General features: G+C 42.0%; 1 protein-coding gene across 4 annotated transcripts in view; it reads right to left on the bottom strand.

Moving 5' to 3' along the window:
• The window catches only part of LOC126996126 (laminin subunit alpha-1-like), a 213,020-nt gene extending 197,242 nt beyond the window's left edge, over positions 1-15,778 (bottom strand). For 3 of the 4 annotated variants that reach the window (XM_050856332.1, XM_050856331.1, XM_050856330.1), the window contains exon 1: positions 15,561-15,777. In XM_050856332.1, the coding sequence (XP_050712289.1) occupies positions 15,561-15,642 (82 nt within the window). In that variant the 5' untranslated portion in view covers positions 15,643-15,777. Of the gene's footprint in view, positions 1-15,560 lie in introns of all 4 variants that reach the window. The other variant, XM_050856333.1, reaches the window with a different exon arrangement.
• Positions 15,779-19,899: the final 4,121 nt, after the last annotated feature.

Consider the following 19,899-nt stretch of genomic DNA (forward strand, 5'->3'; position numbering starts at 1 on the left):
AGAGAGAGAGAGAGAGAGAGAGAGAGAGAGAGAGAGAGAGAAACACTAGAGTGGAATCATAACACCAAGGAAATTCTAAATCATAAAAAAAAAAAATTAAGAAAGACGAGGAAGGGAAAAGACTTACTCCCGAGAAAAAAAATGACACAAACAAAAACAAACATAACAAGATAGAATACGAAGTAAAAAACAGATAAGAGGAGCGACAGGAATCAGTGAAAACAGCAAAACATGAAACAGTGAAGCAGGAAGAAAACAGATGAAAAGGCGAGGGATCAAGCAACAAATATGAAAGGAGAGTGACGGGGAGTGACACAATGCTATATATTAGAAGAAAAAAAACTAGGAGAGAGAGAGAGAGAGAGAGAGAGAGAGAGAGAGAGAGAGAGAGAGAGAGAGAGAGAGAGAGAGAGAGAGAGAGAGAGAGAGAGAGAGAGAGAGAGAGAGTAAAGCGACAGGAAGACTTAGGAATACAGCATAAAAGACAGAGTAAAAGGAAAGACATTTGTATAGAGAGGTCGACAGGATGAATCAAAAGACCGCGACACAAATGAAGGAAGGAGAGAGAAAAGAAAGGTAAATAAAGAGAAGGAAAGAAATTAGCATGGAAGGGAAACAGAAACACAAAGAAAGGAATGAAGAACAGCAAAGTAGTGACATAGGAAGAAAGAAAGGAAGAGAGGAAGGGAAAGAAACATTAAGAAAAGGAGAAAATCATCATGGAAGAGGAAGAGATAAGGAGGCAGGGTGACAAGGGAAACGTAAGTGTGTGGACGATACGGAAACAAAGGTTGACAGATTATAGAAAAAAAAAGGAACAGAGGAAAGAAATTAAAGACAAACACAACAAGAGATGAGAGACCACAAACACGAAAACATAAGACTAACCCCCCAAAAAAGAGGAAACAGGTGAATAGAGAAACACGCACAGAGGAAGAATAATAAGAGTGAAATGAGAGAGGAAAAGGAGGAAGGGAGCAAGGATGGAAGAGGAAGGAAAGACAAAGAGGAAATACAGGGAAGGGAGGCAAGATGATACAATTAAGCAAAAAGAAAAGAGGAAACAGGTGAATAGAGAAACACGCACAGAGGAAGAATAATAAGAGTGAAAAGAGAGAGGAAAAGGAGGAAGGGAGCAATAATGGAAGACGAAGATGAAGAAAGACAAGGAGGGTTGACAAGTAGGAAATACAGGGAAGGGAGGCAAGATGATGGGATTAAGCAAAAAGATAAGAGGAAAAAAGTGAATAGAGAAACACGCACAGGGAAAAATATTGAGTGAAAAGAGAGAGGAAAATGAGGAAGGGAGCAATAATGGAAGACGAAGATGAAGAAAGACAAGGAGGGTTGACAAGTAGGAAATACAGGGAAGGGAGGCAAGATGATAGGATTAAGCAAAAAGAAAAGAGAAAAAAAGTGAATAGAGAAACACGCACAGGGAAAAATATTGAGTGAAAAGAGAGAGGAAAATGAGGAAGGGAGCAAGAATGGAAGAGACAAGTAATACAGGGGGAAGAGCAAAGAAGATACAAATTAAGAAAAAAAGAAAAGAGAAAAAAAAGAAAGAACACGCACAGGGAAAAATATTGAGTGAAAAGAGAGAGGAAAATGAGGAAGGGAGCAATAATGGAAGACGAAGATGAAGAAAGACAAGGAGGGTTGACAAGTAGGAAATACAGGGAAGGGAGGCAACGGGAGAGGATTAAGGAAGGTAAAGGTAATTATGAACTGCCGGATAGGTAGCTTAGTGCCGTACCCACAAAGCCACGTGATCCCTTAGAATAAAAAGAAAGAGGAGAGAAAGGAGAAAGAGAGACGAAGGAGGGATGAATAAGAGTGGAAAGAAAAAGAGAGCGAGAGAGAGAAAGGGAAGGCGGGGGAAAGGATAAAAGGGGAAGTGCAGGAAGGGGAAGGAGGGGATAAAATGTTGAGGATGACGGACAGCTGGTGGAAGGGGAGAAGAGGTGATAAGGGAGGAAAGAAAGGGGAGAAGGGTATAAAGGGAGGCGACAAGGGTGTGGGGAGTGTAGTAGGGGAGACGATAGGAAAGGGGACTCGAGAAGGGAGAAGGGGAGGAGGGAAAGGGAGGCTGGGGAAGGGGGAGGAGCGAGGGGGGACGAAGGAGACAGGGGGGAAAGGGAGGCTGGGGAAGGGGGAGGAGCGAGAGGGGGCGAAGGAGACAGGGGGGAGGGGGGTGGCCGGCATGAGTCAGCTTGTGGGTTGGTCACCTTCAGCAAGTAAACACACGCCCGCATACGCCCACACACACACACACACACACACACACACACACACACACACACAGTACACATAATCTCCTCTGTGTAAGTTAACATTGATAGCTACACATACATATGCACACACACGCACGAACATAAGCAACATGAAATGATCAACGCGTGTGTGTGTGTGTGTGTGTGTGTGTGTGTGTGTGTGGTCTTAGACTGTAAACTGTTAAGTCGAGATTAAAAAGATGAAAGGGAAGACCACCTCTCTCTCTTCCTTCATTCCTTCTTTATTTCATCGCCACTTAAAGTCCTTCACTTAAAAAAAAAATATTGCCCTTTCTTCTTCATTGAGTTTTATTTCAGTAACTTAACCTTCGAGTAAAAACAAAACATTCATCTTTTTATCATCATTACCTCTTTGTCCTTTTTATCACCATTCTGTTTCTTCTCCATTATCAAACACCCTCTTTTATGTCTTCCTTTTTATGATCTCTTTGCATTGCCACAACTTTCCTTTATCACCGCCTTTTAGAATGCTCTTCCTCTCCTTTATTTTCCAGTTCACCTTTCCGGCCTTTTCCCTGTCTCCTTTTCTTCCTTTTCTCTCCGTGTTTTCTATGGTCACTTGTCACCCTATTTACGCCCCTTTTTGTGGTTTAAGTGGTCATCTCTCCCTCTGACCACAGCGCCTCCTCCTCCTTCTCCTCCTCCTTTCACCTATATTTTCCCTTCCTCCTCCTTTCCTCTTCTTCCCTTCCCTTCTCGTTATATGTTATTCTTCCCTCTCCGCTCCCCACTTAATCTGTCCTTGTAATGCTAATCTCTCTCTGCTGATCCGTCCACTCATAAATCACTTCCCTCTCTCTCTCTCTCTCTCTCTCTCTCTCTCTTCACATCCTTCCCTTACCCTGACCACCCATACTTTAGCTATAGGGGAGGGGGTCAGGGTTCCTTCCCCCTCATCCCCCCCTCCCCTCACATGGTCCCCATCATACCTCCCTAGTCCCCATAAATGTAGGAGTAATGAGAAGGAGAGAGAGGAAGGAAGGGAGGAGATGGGTAAAGGGAAGGGAGAGGGGAAGGGATGGAGGGAAGGTAAGGGAGGGTATCAGAACGTAAAGGAGAGGAAGAACAGAGGGAAGAAGAGGAAGAAGAGGAGAAAGATAAGACAGGGAAGAAGGGAAAGAAGAGGAAGGGAAGGAGAGGAAGAAGAGGAAGGGAAGAGAGGAAGAAGAGACAGGGAAGAAGATGAAGAAGAGGAAGGGAAGAGAAAGAAGAGACAGGGAAGAAGGGAAAGAAGATGAAGGGAAAGAGAGGAAGAAGAAAAAGGGGAAAAGAAGGAAAGAGAGTAAGAAGGTGAAGTAGAATTAAGTATGACATAAAGGAGGTGGAGATGAGAAAGAAGAGGAAAGAGGAAGGAGGTGATGAAAAAGAGGAGAGAGAGGGAGGACATAGAATAGGCAAGATTAAGAGGAGGGAGGAATTAAATAGGACAGTGGAGGATCAGAGGGTAGGAGGGAAGGAAGGAAGAAAGGAAGATTGGAAGGAAAGGCGAAACAAACGATGAGAAAGACGAGGAAACGGAGAAGTAGTAAACGATAGGAGGAAAGACGGGTGGAGCAAAGGTTAGTAAAGGAGGGAAGATAGAAAGGAAGGCAAAAAGGAAGGTTGAAAGGAAGGAAGAAAGTATGAAGGAAGGATGAAGGGAAGAAAGAAAGGAAGGAAGAGGAACAGAAAAAAAGACTAGGTAGTTGGGGAGAGAGGAAGAAAAGGAAAAAGAAAAAAGAGAAAACTGAAAAGAAAAGTATTTGAATAAGAGTTTGTGAAAGATCATAAAAGGTAAGGTAAAGGAAGGAAGGAAGGAAGGAAGGAGAGCAGGTGACTAGGGAAAGAGGAAGAGGAAGAGGAAGAGGTGATAATGAGATGGCTTAGAGGAGACACACAACTGGTTCCATTAGTGCTAATCCAAGAAGGAATTGCATTATACACACACACACACACAGTCACACACACACACACACACACACGCACACATACACACACACACACACACAATGGCGTATACAGCGATAAATAGCAGACACGTGCACACAAACAAAGGGGCACACACACACACACACACACACACACACACACACACACACACACACACACACACACACACACACACACACACACACACACACACACACACACACACACACACACACACACAAAGGCTGAACAGAGAACACAAACCACTTGTTCTCCTCCTCGTCCTACATTTACTACAAATATATCTACTACTAAACACACACACACACACACACACACACACACACACACACACACACACACACACACACACACACACACACACACACACACATCCCTCTTTCCATTTCTTCTCTGATTCTTCCTTCTCTTCCTTTCATTCCTTCTGTGACCAGCGTGGTGAGGGAGGTAATTGGAGAAGGGAGGAAGAGAAACACGAGAGAGAGAGAGAGAGAGAGAGAGAGAGAGAGAGACGGATGGATCAGAACTCAAAAAAATAAAGAATCGCCCATCGAGGACTCTCTCTCTCTCTCTCCAGATGCCTCTCACGTGCCGCTGTCACTTCCTCCATAGACAACACGCGCCCTTTGTGTGTGTGTGGGTGGGGGATTGTGTGCGTGTGTGTGTGTGTGTGCATGAGAGAGAGAGAGAGAGAGAGAGAGAGAGAGAGAGAGAGAGAGAGAGAGAGAGAGAGAGAGAGAGAGAGAGAGAGAGAGAGAGATTTATCTCCCTTTTTCTTGTAATTTATCTCCTTCCACTCTTTGCATTTATTTGTCTCCATTTCTTTTCATGTCTCACCAACAGTCTCTCTCTCTCTCTCTCTCCCTCCCCTTTCCAGGTAACATGGGCCTAATTAGAGTAACAGGCTGCTTCGCTGGGTTACATTCAGCACAATTTTTATCCTTTCAATGCAACAAGACTCCATCATTAACACGGACCTCGTTCCTTCCTGTTTACAGCGAGCAACAACTACTCCCTTGACACAGCACTGGCGCTCTTGTTGCTCTCCTTATTGACGAGTGTAATGCTCGCCTTCTTTATTTTGTTCAAGAGCTGCCCTCGTTTTAGGATTAGGATTGTTAGGTCTTATTAGGAGCCCCGTGTGTATGAGCTTATGGAAAGAGCGAGTTTTGTTTCTATTTATTATTATTATTACTATTATTATTATTATTATATGAAAAGAAGCAGTAGAGACGGAGGAGTATACTGTAAGCAGAACCTAAACACCTAAGATGCCTAGAAAGAGAAGACTAAAACGACGAGCGAGGAGAAATATTATGAGAATATGAAAGATCTGGACATAGGGGGACAGAGATCAGCCTTATTTCCATCACTCCTGTTCTCATTTTAATAGTTGTATATCTCCAATTACAGATTTTCCGTAAGTTTAGGAGTATAGAATCAAATCTGACGCCTTTCTATGGAGTTGTTGCTGTCCTCCGATAATGCCAAGAGTGTACTAGACCTCATTTTAGCAGTAGTTTTTTTATTCCATATTTTGAAACCTTCAGAGCTTGTTAGTATGTTAAGGAGTAGGAAAACCAGATCTGATCCCTTTATAAATTATTCTTGTTGTTCCACTTTTGCAACTAGGCCTACTCGACTTCATCCTAATAGTATCAATTAAATCTTACTTCAAAGAAATTTCGTTTTCTCTGAAGGCTTAAAGTACAATTTTTCCCAGTTTTGAAAAGATCTGACTCCTTTGATAGTGATTTTGTCGTCCCCATTTTTACGGTTTAGATTAGCTACGAGATCTCGTTTTAGGGTCAGTGTGTGTTCCCTTTTGAAAGAAGTTGCAAAGTTTGTCTACATTGCAAAAGAGGATACGTTTTTTGCTCTATTTCATTTACGAGAAAACTAATACGAGTCTTTTCATTGATTTCTCAGATTAGTTTATCCGTCCTCTCTAAAAACACAGTCCATCAATAAGATGAGGAAAAATGAGGTCAACTCAAGTTTAATATAACTGATACTTTCCTTTCTTGTTTTCACACCAATGGAAGAGAATTGAGACTGCGTTACTGTAGAGGGAAGAACTGTACTTACTGGTCCTTATGTCTGTTCCCCATACTCAGATCACTTTATAAAACACTACTGTCATCTGATGAACGCTTTAAATATCTTATAATTGACACAAAATCTGCCCCAATTTTAGTGTTAGTTCACCCACTATAGAGAAGTAAGTGTTGTCCCATTCATTCAAAAGGTACTAATGGTGTTAACTCCATTCATAAAACACTAGCTTTAATTCTGATACATATAATATATATATATATATATATATATATATATATATATATATATATATATATATATATATATATATATATATATATATATATATATATATATATATACACACACACACACACACACACACACACACACACACACACACACACACACACAGAGCAGAGGCAAAAGGACGCGCTTAGGCAGAATATTGAAAGCTATTGAGAGATAGAGACAAAGACGAGCACAGACCACCAATAGACACAACATATATTCATTCCTCTAAGTGTCCTCCCACGAGCATGACGCCTTAATGGAATTTTATAATGAGCAGGGACGAAAATAATAAACGGACCCTTAATATTTTAAGAGTAAACAAACACTTCCTTCGATACAACCCTGACGCACCATCGGTAAAAAGCTATTTCAAAGGACCCACAATTCGTATTCCTTCTCTTCTTCCCTCCCTCCAATCAGCGGCCTTATTTGCTTGGTAAAGATGAATCAAACCTGGGTACAAGAGCGAGAGCGAGAGAGAGAGAGAGAGAGAGAGAGAGAGAGAGAGAGAGAGAGAGAGAGAGAGAGAGAGAGAAATGTTTGATGATGCATCTGTAATGATCCAAAGAATTGTCTCTATCATTAATTTGCTTCTACGCTCCTCCTCCTCCTCCTTCATAGCAAACCGGAGCTGGATTTATCGGGGTCAGGTCAGATTTCAGGGGCACGATGAAGGGAGGAAAGATGAATCGGAAGGAGGGAAGAGAGGAAAGGGGGACGAGAGGAAGGAAGGAGAAGAAAAGAGGGGGGAGGAGAGGAGCAAGAAAGAAGGAGGAAGAAAGGAGGGAAGGAAGGAAGGAGGGGAGGAAGGGAAGTATGAAGAAAGGGAAAAAGGGATGTGAGGGAAGGAAGAAATAACGAAGGGAAGAATAAGGAGGAGAAGGATGGAAGGCGGGAAGAAGGGGAGGCGGGTTAGAAGCGAGAAAAGCTGGGAAAGGTGAGAGAAAAAAGGGGAAAAGGCAAGAAAGGATGGAAATACAAATTGGGGAAAGGCGAAAAGGAATATGGAGGAAAAGGGAGAAAATATAAAGGTAAACAGGAGAAAAATAAAACAGAAAACATTGAAAGAAGAAGGAACAGAGAAGAGAAAGGTCAGTTAAGGAATAAAGAAGAGAGAAGACGAGGCAAGAGATAATGAAGATAGTAAAGATGGAAGGAGATTTGAGAAGATGAGGAAGCCAGGGGTGAACAGACGAGAGGAGGAGGAGGGGGGGGGGAGGAGGAAGAGGAGGTGATGCTTCTGCGGGTCATCTCTCCACTCTGACCCCGTGACCTGACTGACTGGACACAAAGCAAAGTGATGATGATGATAATAATGATGGTGATGGTGATGGTGATGGTGGGTAGTGATGACGATGGTGGTAGTGGTGGCAGTGATAGTAATGATGCCAATAATGATGATGATAGTGATGATTCTGATGACGGAGATGATAGTGAAAGTATGAAAATTAGCGTAATGATGGTAAGAGAGAGAGAGAGAGAGAGAGAGAGAGAGAGAGAGAGAGAGACGGGGGAGTGGGGAGTAGAAGGGGGAGGGAGGGAGGGAGGGGATAAGATGAAGATAATGAGAATAGGAGAAGAAAGAGAGAAGACTGGAAGAGTTAAGGGAGGGAAGAGGAGAGGGTGAGGCAAGGAGGGAGGGAGGGAGGGAAAGGGCTGCCTGGGGTACAATTTAATCTCCTTGGTACAAACTTTCCGTAGGAGTTTAATAAAAAAAATCTCGTAGTCGAGTGAACCCAAAAAATTAAACACCAACGGGACTTTAATTCAAGACGAAGCAGTGTTGTTGCTATTTTTATTGTTGTTGTTATTACTTCTACTACTACTACTACTACTACTATTACTACTATTACTACTACTACTACTATTACAACTACTACTACTACTACTACTACTACTACTACTACTACTACTACTACTACTACTACTACTACTACTACTACTACAATTACTACCACTAAAAACTACTACTACTGCTTTTACTATTACTATTACTGCTACTACTACTACTACTACTACTACTACAATTACTACCACTACAACTACTACTACTGCTTTTACTATTACTACTACTACTACTACTACTGCTAATAATAATAAGAAGAAGAATAATGATAACAATAATAATAATAATAATAATAATAATAATAATAATAATAATAATAATAATAATAATAATAATAATAACAATAAGAAAATATATATAACTACACTAAAACCAATAGCACAAACGACAGAAGAATGTAAACAAACAAATAGAAACAAAATTAACCAAAATATACACACACTGCATCATCATCATCATCATCACCATCAACAAAGGCAGCGTGAGCAGGAGCACAGGCATAAACACCCTCCCTCAACCAGCTCTCGAGGGACACTGCGAGCTGAGACTGAGACAAGCGACTATAAGGTAAGGAAGGAAGGCAGGGAGGGAGAGAGGGAGAGAGGGAGGGTTGGCTGCCGCAGGGAGGATAGCTTGCCACCCTTATATAGCAAGACACCGCCGCTAGTCTCCCTGATAGAGGACTTCCACCTTCCTCCTCCACCGTGTAGGGAGACCTGATCCCCTTATCCAGCCTCCCTTATACTCCCTTATCTCCTCCCTGGCTACTGAGTTACACAGAGAAGCATGCCCCTGCCTGTTCTCACCTCTAAGTCCTTGCCACCTGTCTCACCTTTGTCCCTGCACCTTGCCTTCATCACCACCTGTTAATTCCGTCACCTTCATTCTCGTGCTGCCATACACACCTGTTTTACCTATGCATCCTCATCTCGGTATTTTCTTTTCAAACTCTACTATTTTCTATAATCAATGTTTTCTTCAGTCTTAGCCTAAAATTATCACCTGTTTCACGTGTACACTTCGTTACCACTTATTACATACCTTGAAAATATACATTAGTTACATCTACGCATCTTCACCTTCATATTTCCTTTCCAAACACCATAATTTTTCTATAACCAATGACCTCTTCCTTCTAAGCCTATATATCATCACATGTTTCACGTATATATGTTCTTCTCCTTTGTAACGACTTCATAGTTTTGTTGTCACCCAATGATCAAGATAACCGGTTTTCTTTTCTCATTCACCAATTTATCTCTTATGTTCTTCCTCTTCGTTGTTACCCTTAATTACTAGATATCCCCAGCCTACCTTCTATTCATCAATTTATTCATCATCAACCAAACCCATACTCATCACCATCATCACCAATATCACAGTTCACCACCACCACAACCTAAATATTTTTCAACCTTCACCACCTCCTGGCCTTCTTCCACCTTCTTACCCCCTCCACCTCCATCACCAATTAGTGCCATCCACGTTAGTTAGGCCATTCGTTCCACCTGTCCACCACTAACCTACACCTGGAGACACACGCCATGCCACCCGCCTCCACACTGTGTCCATCCTACGTACTGTGTCCTCCACCCATGTATCTGTCCCCATCTCCCACTTCCATCTCCACTAAACCATATCTGTTACGCCCATAGTCTCCTATATTAACATAAACCCGCATATATTATCCATACACACCCACACCTACACCTACGCACGCACACACACGTCTTTCTCCATCACACACACACACACACACACACACACACACACACACACACACACACACACACACACACACACACCTGTTTTGCTAAGCTCATCTGACCAGCCAGATCTTTACTACAATCCTTCATATCCCTTCTAAGTCATCATATGGTCATCCTACAGTAAGCCTCCTCATCCTACACACTGCAAACAATCCAATCTCCTATCTATGTCCTTGCTAAACTACCCACGCGTGCCAGGTCTCTGCTTCACTCCCTCGTATCCTTTTTAAGCTCTCCTACTGTCATCCTACACACAGCTCCTAGCCTCCCTAACTCACTTATGTATTCTCCTGAGTGAGAGTTTATTCTGCATATTCTATTCACCTCTAATATCACGTCCTTGTGATTTACACTACATGTTTGCTACTCTCCTCTCTACCGAGAACACTTTAACATCTTTTCTCACAGGTGAATCTGCCTACAGCGCTTCCCACACAGCATCCCTTTTCTTTGCTTCTGCACACCTGGTCATATTTTCATTCAAACAGGTACCCTCCTCCTCCCACACACCTGCCTTTCATAGCACCTTCCCACGCACATCACCACCTGCAGGTCATCATATCATCTTGAATGTCTCTGCCTCGTATACAATCACAGACGGATAGACAGACAAGAGAATGCAGACATAAGGAGACCGCGAGATAAGCTTGCTGCCCCCATATAATTCAACTATATATTTAAGTTACAAACAGGAATATTTTTTTAGTTAAAAGTATAAAATGCAGTGAAAGGTTTAGTGGGTATGGCCCATGAAGTTAACACACACACACACACACACACACACACACACACACACACACACACACACACACGCCGCACCCAACAACATCACCCTAAATGGACCTTTCCTTAGCTACACGTCACTCTTCAAACACCCTGACACACCCTCTCTTTCTTTTTTCCTTCTTTATTTGTTTTAGTCTCCGCTTTGAGTCATGGAGGAGTTCACAGTCTAACTATTTTTTTCCTCCTTTGCAATTCCTCAACAAGCTTTTACCTTTCTTGTCTTGCTTTCCTTTCATTCATCCAAGCACCTGTTGTCTTTGATACTCTCTCTCTCTCTCTCTCTCTCTCTCTCTCTCTCTCTCTCTCTCTCTCCACCCACTCCTTCCCCCATACGCTGACCACAAGAGGAAAGGAGAGATGAAGGGAGAAGATGAGGCGAAGGGTAAAGGTGACCTGAGAGAGGAGGAGGGAGATAGAGAAGTAAGGATGGATGGAGGGAAGGGGGGGGGGAGGTAACATGAAAGAGAAAGAAAAAGGGAAGGAAGGGGGGAGGGGGAAAAACATGAAAGGAAAGGATGAAATATCACAGGGAAGAAGGAAATGACGGGGAAAGGCTTGGAACGGAAGGAAAGAAGATAGACAGAAAGACAAACAGGAGTAAAAGAGGGAAGGAAGGGAGGAGGGTGAATAGCTTAAAAGGAAAGGATGAAACAACACAGGAAAGAAGGAAATGACGGGGAAAGGCTTGAAACGGAAAGAAAGAAGATAGACAGAAAGACAGACAGGAGTAAAATGTGGGTTATCATCCGTCTAAGTACAATTTCATGGAGGAATTTCAACCTAATTTAAGTCATGATCCGCCAGAATTACACTTTATTTTTTTTTCCTTTTCTTTTGTCTACGCTTTTTTTTCCTCCGTTCCGCATGACAGGGGGTGAACACCGTTAGCCTTTCCTCCTCACTCGCCCGCAAGCTTTCATACGACTTTCCCCGGGCTGACCTTCGCACGCACACACCTGCTCTTAGAGGTTACCTGATCTCTGCGTTCGTGGATCTCTTGGTCAAGTAAAGAAAGAAAGAGACAAAGAAAATTCCACACATATAAGGATGGTTAATGAGTCTGTTGACATAATAGTTACAGTGAACTAGTTGTGTATAGCGAAGAGGAATAGTTAGTGACCAGGTAAACACTATATATTCTCCTTCTCTCAAGTTCCTATACGCTTGAAGACGGAAAGGGAAAAGAGATGCACAATATTATCATCCCCTTCGGTCTCAATCAGCGTATAAGAAAGGGCGAAAGGCTAACGTCACTTTCACTTACATAATGAGTACAGGTGAACGCAATAATACTGGGTACAGGTGAACGCTATAATAACAGGCACAGGTAAACACTAAAATAATGAGCTCAGATATACCCTATAACAATGGCCATAGGTGAAGGCAATAATAATGAGTACAGGTGAACGTTATAATAATGGGCACAGGTAAACGCTATAATAATGGCCACAGGTGAACGTTATAATATTGGGTACAGGTAAACGCTATAATAATGGGCAGAGGTAAACGCTAAAATAATGGGTTCAGGTAAACGCTATAATAATGGGTTCAGGTAAACACTATATTAAAATTCTTGAGAACAAAAATACACTTATATATAATGTACAGGTGAACACTACATCACTATTCCCTTGAGCTTCAAAAGAAAAAAAGACGCCTACATAAAGAGAACAGGTTAAGATTCTACATTTCGCATCCTCTTTCAATTAAATTATAAGAGGGTAATTATCAACAAACATCCCGGGATTAGCATCATTTACGAGTGTTTGACGGTGTGGAAGTACGCCCACACACTTGTAGGGAAAGGGAGGGAGGCTAGGGGGAGGAAGAGGAGGGGTAAAGGGAGAAGGTTGAAGGGAGAGGAGCGGGGGGATTGAGTTGGATGGATGGGGGGGGGGGGGGTTATGGTGCAGGTGGCGGGCATCACGCAACATAACACAAGACATGCTTAGCGGGTGTCGAGTTTACGCGCACCGGGGCATTCATTACGATTCACAATACTCTGTTCATCTCTTTATATTCCTCCCTTTTTTTCAATCAACGTTTCTTGGTGGTGGAAGATTTCTGGGCCAAGTGCAAATTCACTTCCATTCGTGTCCGCAGTTTTAAGTCGAATGTATTCTGTTAATTATTATGTTCCTGGGTCTTTTTTACATTTATTTATTATTATCATTATTATTATTATTATTATTATTATTATTATTATTATTTATTATTATTATTATTTATTTATTATTTAGGACTTAACATAAGAAGAACATAAGAACGTGAGGAGTCTGCAAGAGACCGGTTGGCCTATACAAGGCAGCTCCTGTACACTCAGCCCCACCTTACCTTACCATCCATGGCTTTATCTAACCTCTTCTTGAATGTATCTACGGTATTGGCACCCACAACATGGCCCCCAAGCCTGTTCCAGTCGTCCACCACTCTATTGGTGAACCAATTCTTGCCTATGTCTTTGTTGAATCTTGATTTGTCTAACTTAAAACCATTGCTACGCGTCCTACCTGGCTCTTTTACTCTGAAAATCTTATTGACATCCCCTTTATTAAAGCCCTTCATCCATTTATAGACTTCGATCAAGTCTCCTCGCAACCTTCGCCTTTCTAGGGAGTGTAGATTTAACTGCTTCAGCCTGTCTTCATAAGGCAAATTTCTCACCCCATGAATCATCTTTGTCATCCTCCTCTGTACAGATTCTAACATCTTGATATCCATTCTATAGTAGGGGAACCAGAACTGAACTGCATAATCGAGATGAGGTCTAACTATTATAGTGCTAAGTAAAGTTTGAGGATGACTTCAGCGCTCCTATTGCTTACGCTCCTTGAGATGAAACCAAGTACTCTGCCCGATTTTTAGCCTGAATGCATTGAGCCCTAGGACGGAGGTCAGCGCTCACTAGGACTCCCAAGTCTCTCTCACGCCCAGACCTACTTAGAGGAGTGCCATTTAAGGAGTAATTGTGTGAGGGGTTATTCCTACCTACACTCAGAATGATACACTTTCCGACATTGAATTCCATCTGCCACTTCCCCGCCCAATCATATACTCTGTCAAGCTCACCCTGGAGAACGCTAGCGTCAATGTCCCCCTGTCCTGTCCCTGTCTTTTCTCGTTTGGGGAACTTGATCATCGTATCGCTTCTGGCGGTCATGTTGATTCAATCACTGGTCGGTTCTATACTCCATACGCACAATCCGAGTCCTCATCTTTTCTTTTTATTTTTCTTCACACTCTCCCTCTCGAGCTGCATCCATTTCTCACTCTCACACTTCCCCCTCCTTTCCATCAGGCCTTTGCGAGGATTTTTCATACTTTAATTTCTTCACGTTATTCCAAACCTTCTCTTAACTTAGCAGTATCGCCAGCATCCTGAGCCTATCCTTTAAATTATCATTATTATTATTATTATTACTATTATTATTATTATTATTATTATTATTATTATTATTATTATTATTATTATTATTATTATTATTATTATTATTATTATTATTATTATTATTATTATTATTATTATTGTTATTAGTAGTAATAGTGGTAGTAGTAGTAGTAGTAGTAGAATCATTAACATTGTTATTATTATTATTACTATGCTGATTTCAATCTCGAGTATTACTTTTCCACTCCTGTCTTTGAGAAACTCAACTACTCCAGTTCTAATCCATACACTCAATAAAACTAAAGTTCTCGCTATTCTTTTTATTTTAGCAATCCACTGTCTCACATTTTGTGGTGGAGTGTTGTTGTTGTTATATTTATTTATTGTAAATATTAGTAGTAGTGATTATAAGCATCACCATTATTATTATTATTACTATTATTATTATTATTATTATTATTATTATTATTATTATTATTATTATTATTATTATTATTATTGTTATTTGATTTATGGAAACATGCCATGATTAGGGGCAAGAGAAGTAGATATGGGCGTGTGAAGCTAAATATATTCACCTGGGCTTCCGTTTCATTACATTCATATAACATAACACCTGGATGATAAAGTCTCCTCGTTTACCTGATAAGTGATTTGTTCAAGCTCTGAAGGTTAAAGTTCAGACCCTTGCCAATATATTGAAGCTTAGTCTCATTAATTACACTCATTATCATAAAAAAATTCTGGCTTCTGCTTTTTCTCGCGCACCTAATAAATATTGCGCTAATACGATTAAGGATGATGATGATATGATGACAAGGAGGAGGAGGAAGCGTTGATAGGGAGGAATTACACCAATATATCACGCATTTACCTTTCCTTATTTCCACATTACTAAAAACACCCAAGAGAGTTAAGTTTTCTCGCTCTGACGATGAAGGAGAAGTGGGAGGAGGAGGAGGTTTGCAGAGATAATTTAGAATCCTACCAATATATTCACACACTTTCCGTTAATAAGTAACACCCACACTACTTAGAACACCCAAAAGAGACATGTTTTCCTCGCTCTCTTTCCTAAATATTACGCTGTGGCTGTGGCGAAGAAGAAAAGGAAGCAGCTAGCAGGTCCTCAAACGAAAAAATAGTCACGTATACTTTCCCTCAATTACTCCATATCACCTGCAAACACACCTGGATGCTGCCTTTCCCACACTCACCTAAGTACTGAGCCGAGACACTGAAGGAGGAGGAGACAGCGAGTAGGAAGACCCAAGCCGCAGGAAACAGCGAGGGAGACATGCTTGCTCCTTTCCTCACGCCGCTCGCATGTCTCAAGTCACAACACAACACACGCACCAACGCTTCACTCACTCACGGAGACAGGAACGCAACCCAGCAACGTCCTCCCCGCTCCACTGCCCTAAGAACACTGCCAGTGCCCCGGCCGGCCTCCTCTTCTCACTGGGGCGCCGCTAGCCAATCACAACCCATGCCCAAGCCAGCCAGCGCCATCTATCAGCGGTCCCGGTCACTTATATGATGCCCTGAGCTTTTCAACACATATCTCTACCTGTTGATGCTCCGTTCCTTCCTCACTCACTCATCTCCCTCTTCTGAGCCGACTCTCCCTCCCTCCCTCCTCCCTCCCTACCTACCTCTTGTATTTGTCATATAAAAGGTATTTCGATACAAGTTTTATCTCCAACACCTCTCACTTCTCCTCCTCCGTCTTCTCTTCCTCCTCCTCTCTTCCCTCACTGATTCATATTTTCCTCTATACCTTCTTTCAACCTAGACTATACCTTCCCGCCTACCTAACAATCCTACCTACCTATACCCCGTACCCTCAGCATCCTTCCTCGCTCCCTCCCTATCCTAAGGTGTTTACAGGTGTTTCAGTACAAGTTTTATTATACCTTTCGGTTCGTCACACACGACTCAGATGTCATTCAGGCGAGAAAAATTTTAACGACACGATGATTCCAATATATATTTATGAAAACGCCTGTGTTCATGTTTGTGTGAAGGGTGGGTGTGGATGTTGTGGGGGGGGGGGGGGGGGGTAAGGGGGGATGTGTATGTATGTGTGTGGGAGGGGGTGCGCTTCGCTATGTATTAAGTATAGGCTTGCAAAGTTAGGGACAGAAGCGGAAAAGTTAAATAGTGTATACAGTCAAGTTAGGTGATGAAACATGAGACGCGAGAAGGAAGAGATGAAAGGCAGGAATGGGATGGGAAGGGAAGGGAAGGGAAGGGAAGGGAAAGTTAAAGAAAGGCTGAGGAAGGGAAAGGAAGAAAAGGGAAAGAGAAAGGAAAGTGAAGAAAGGAGGAAAGAGAAACGAAGATAATGAAATATACGAGACAGGTGGGGTAGGAAAGGAAAGATGGGAAGGAGAGGGAAGGAAAGGGACGGGAAGAAAGGGATAAGAAAGGGAAGGAAAGGGAAGGGAAGAAAAGGGAAAGGAATGAAAGGGAATGAAAAGGGGAAGGTAAGGAAAGCAGAGAGGAGGAAAGAGGAGCTAAAATAATAAAGAATGAAAAAAATGGCATGGAAAGTGAAGGGAGGGGAGTCACAACGAAATAATGTGTAGGGAAGAGAAGGGAAAGCAGAGGAAGGTAAGACGAAGAGAAAGTCGTGAGGTAGGGATGAGAAAGGAAATGGAATGGAAATGGAGGAAGAGGAGAGGAGGGTGAAGTAAGGTGCAAGGTAGAGAGGTGAGGAAAAGAGGAGAACTAAGACAAAAGAAAAGAAAAAAAGAGGTAAGAAAAGCATAGAAAACAAAAGAAGAAGAAAAGAAGTTAGGAAGGGAGGTAGGGAAGAAGAAAAAAAATGTGAGGAAGAGGTAAGTAACGAGAAGAAATGAAAAGGTTAGAAAAAAAAAAAACAGGTAAGACAGAGGAAGAAGAAAGAAAAGGTGAGGATACGAAGATTTAAGTTACAGATAAAAAAAGGTTAGGAAAAAAAAATAATAAGACCAGAAGAAAAAAAAGTGAGGAACAGGAAAAGTAATCTCTCTCTCTCTCTCTCTCTCTCTCTCTCTCTCTCTCTCTCTCTCTCTCTCTCTCTCTCTCTCTCTCGCTTTAGAAATGAGGGCACGGTTGAAATAACTTTCCCCAACACCGGCATTGTCACTCCCTCCAACCCCCCCCCATTTACCCCCCGTCACCCCGCCCCTTACACTAACAACCCCACCACCCATTACAGCCCCCCCCCCATTACCTGCTCTCCCCAACCCATTAGATCCGCCCTCACCTTTACTCTCTATGATGCTTTTACCTCCTCTCACTAACGCTTCTCATCTCTCTTCTTGAGCTCTCATTATTCAGCCTCCTCCTCTTCCTCCTCTTCCCCCTTTCTCATCATTATACTTGCTTCTTCTTCTTGTTCTCTTCCTCTCCTTCTTTCTGTCTCCACATCATCGTTTTATTTTATTCTTCCCCTTCCCTTCACTTTCCAATATGATCTCTTTGCTACTCATTTTTTTTATTTCCATTTATATTTCTGTACTTTTTTTTTTGCTTTTATCCAACTCCAATTTCCAATCATCTCCTCTAACCTCATCTAGTGTTCCCTCTCTACCTGCCCTTCTCTTTCCTCCTCCCATTTCTCTTTCTCGTCTACAGTTTCTCTCCCTTGCTCTCCTCTCCCTCCTTTACCGTATATCTCACTCCCCTCCAATTACCTCTCCCCCTTCATCTCAATCTTTCCAATATCAGACATAAAAACGATATTTCAGTGCCATTCACGTATTTTGTATTTTTACTCTTGCTCAGGTAACGTGTTTTCCTTCCTGTTTTGATCCTCTTTACGGGAAAAAATGTTAAAGTCTACCAAGGAAAGTATCCAATCGATTCAGCTTTGCATCATATATTTTTCGTCCTCTCCCATTTTTTTATTTTCTTTACAACCCGAGGACTAGATAAAGAGATCAGAGGGATGTTTATTGAATTTCTTTCTTACTTTTTTATATTCGTACCTTCGATCGAGAGTTTTTCAGTTTTATTTTAATCAAATCGTGACATTTACGAGGTCTTTAGTTAGTCAGTTTATTAAGTACACACACACACACACACACACACACACACACACACACACACACACACACACACACACACACACACACACACACACACACACACACACACACACACACACACACACACACACACACACAAAATGAATGTGTGCAAAAATACTGATACATAAATTTAAGAGGACATAAAATACAGGACATGCGAGCAAGACACTCCTACAAAAATACAAATAGATAAGAAAACACACACACACACACACACACATACACACACACACACACACACACACACACACACACACACACACACATCTTTCACTATACTCTTATTTTGTGGAAGCAGTGTTTTACGACCACTTCTTTTTATTTGACTTTTCCCCTTTGCCTAAACTCTCAGTCGTTAAAACACACACACACACACACACACACACACACACACACACACACACACACACACACACACACACACACAAGAAAAAATGTATATGAATAAAAAATGAAAAACATTCTGTAAACACACGACTCTGGAGACAAACTTATGAGTAGGTACCCTTTCGCCTACGACATTCATCTCGCACAGAAAACGAGGAGTTTCGTCTTGGACAACTTTCAGAACATGACAAATTTAAAAAAGGCGTCTAGCGCGTTCCAGTTTCGTAGAAAGTTTTGTTTTATGAGTTTCATTGCAGAGGCCCCGGCAAGACTTACTGACTGTTGATTGACGTTGTGATTAATTGCCTGATTGTGTACCTGATTAGTTAATTGGCTGGTGCACTGATTGACTGGCTGGCGGACTGAGTAAAATGGTGACTGACTGACAGGCTAAAAGACGGAATGACTGACAGGGGAGGCGGTGGCTGAGTGGTTAGTGTGTGGGCCCCGCGTTAGCCGCGTCATGGACGACATGGGTTCGAATCTGCCGCTACCACTTGGGAGCTGTCCTGAAGACCATCTAACAACCCGGACCTTAGAAGAACTGTTAAAGTGAATCAAGATATAGTTCCGTATGGCAGCATGAGCCAAAAGAGGATGGCGCCACTATAAACACTTGCCTGCGCCACAACGGGCTGGGGCCGCCCATCAGACCCTGTCAAGAGAGCCTACCGGCGTCACAGGCGAAGATATAGAAAAAAAGATTGACTGGCAGGCTGACAGACGAAATGACTGGATGGCTAACGGAAAGAATGAGTGACTGAATGAGTGGCTGCTTGACTGACTGACTGACTAAAACTGTAATGCAAACTAAGGTCAAGAAAACTCAAGAGAAAAAGAAGCGATGAAAGAGGCACAGAGAAGCAAGGTAATGTAATCGGAGGTGTTTAGTTTTTAAAGAGGTAGAAACATTAAACTTTCCTCCCATCTTTATTCCTTTCTTTCTTCTCTCCTTCCTTCCTTTATTTATTTATTCCTTCCTACCTTCCTTCCTTCCTTCCTTTCTTTTATCGCGTTGAGCTTTGTCCTTGAAAAATTAGAAAGCGGTTAAATCAGAATAGTTTTTAGACCGGTATTCTCTAGACGCTTT

The sequence above is a fragment of the Eriocheir sinensis genome, chromosome 9 (assembly GCF_024679095.1).
Source record: "Eriocheir sinensis breed Jianghai 21 chromosome 9, ASM2467909v1, whole genome shotgun sequence".
Taxonomy (NCBI): Eukaryota; Metazoa; Arthropoda; class Malacostraca; order Decapoda; family Varunidae; genus Eriocheir; species Eriocheir sinensis.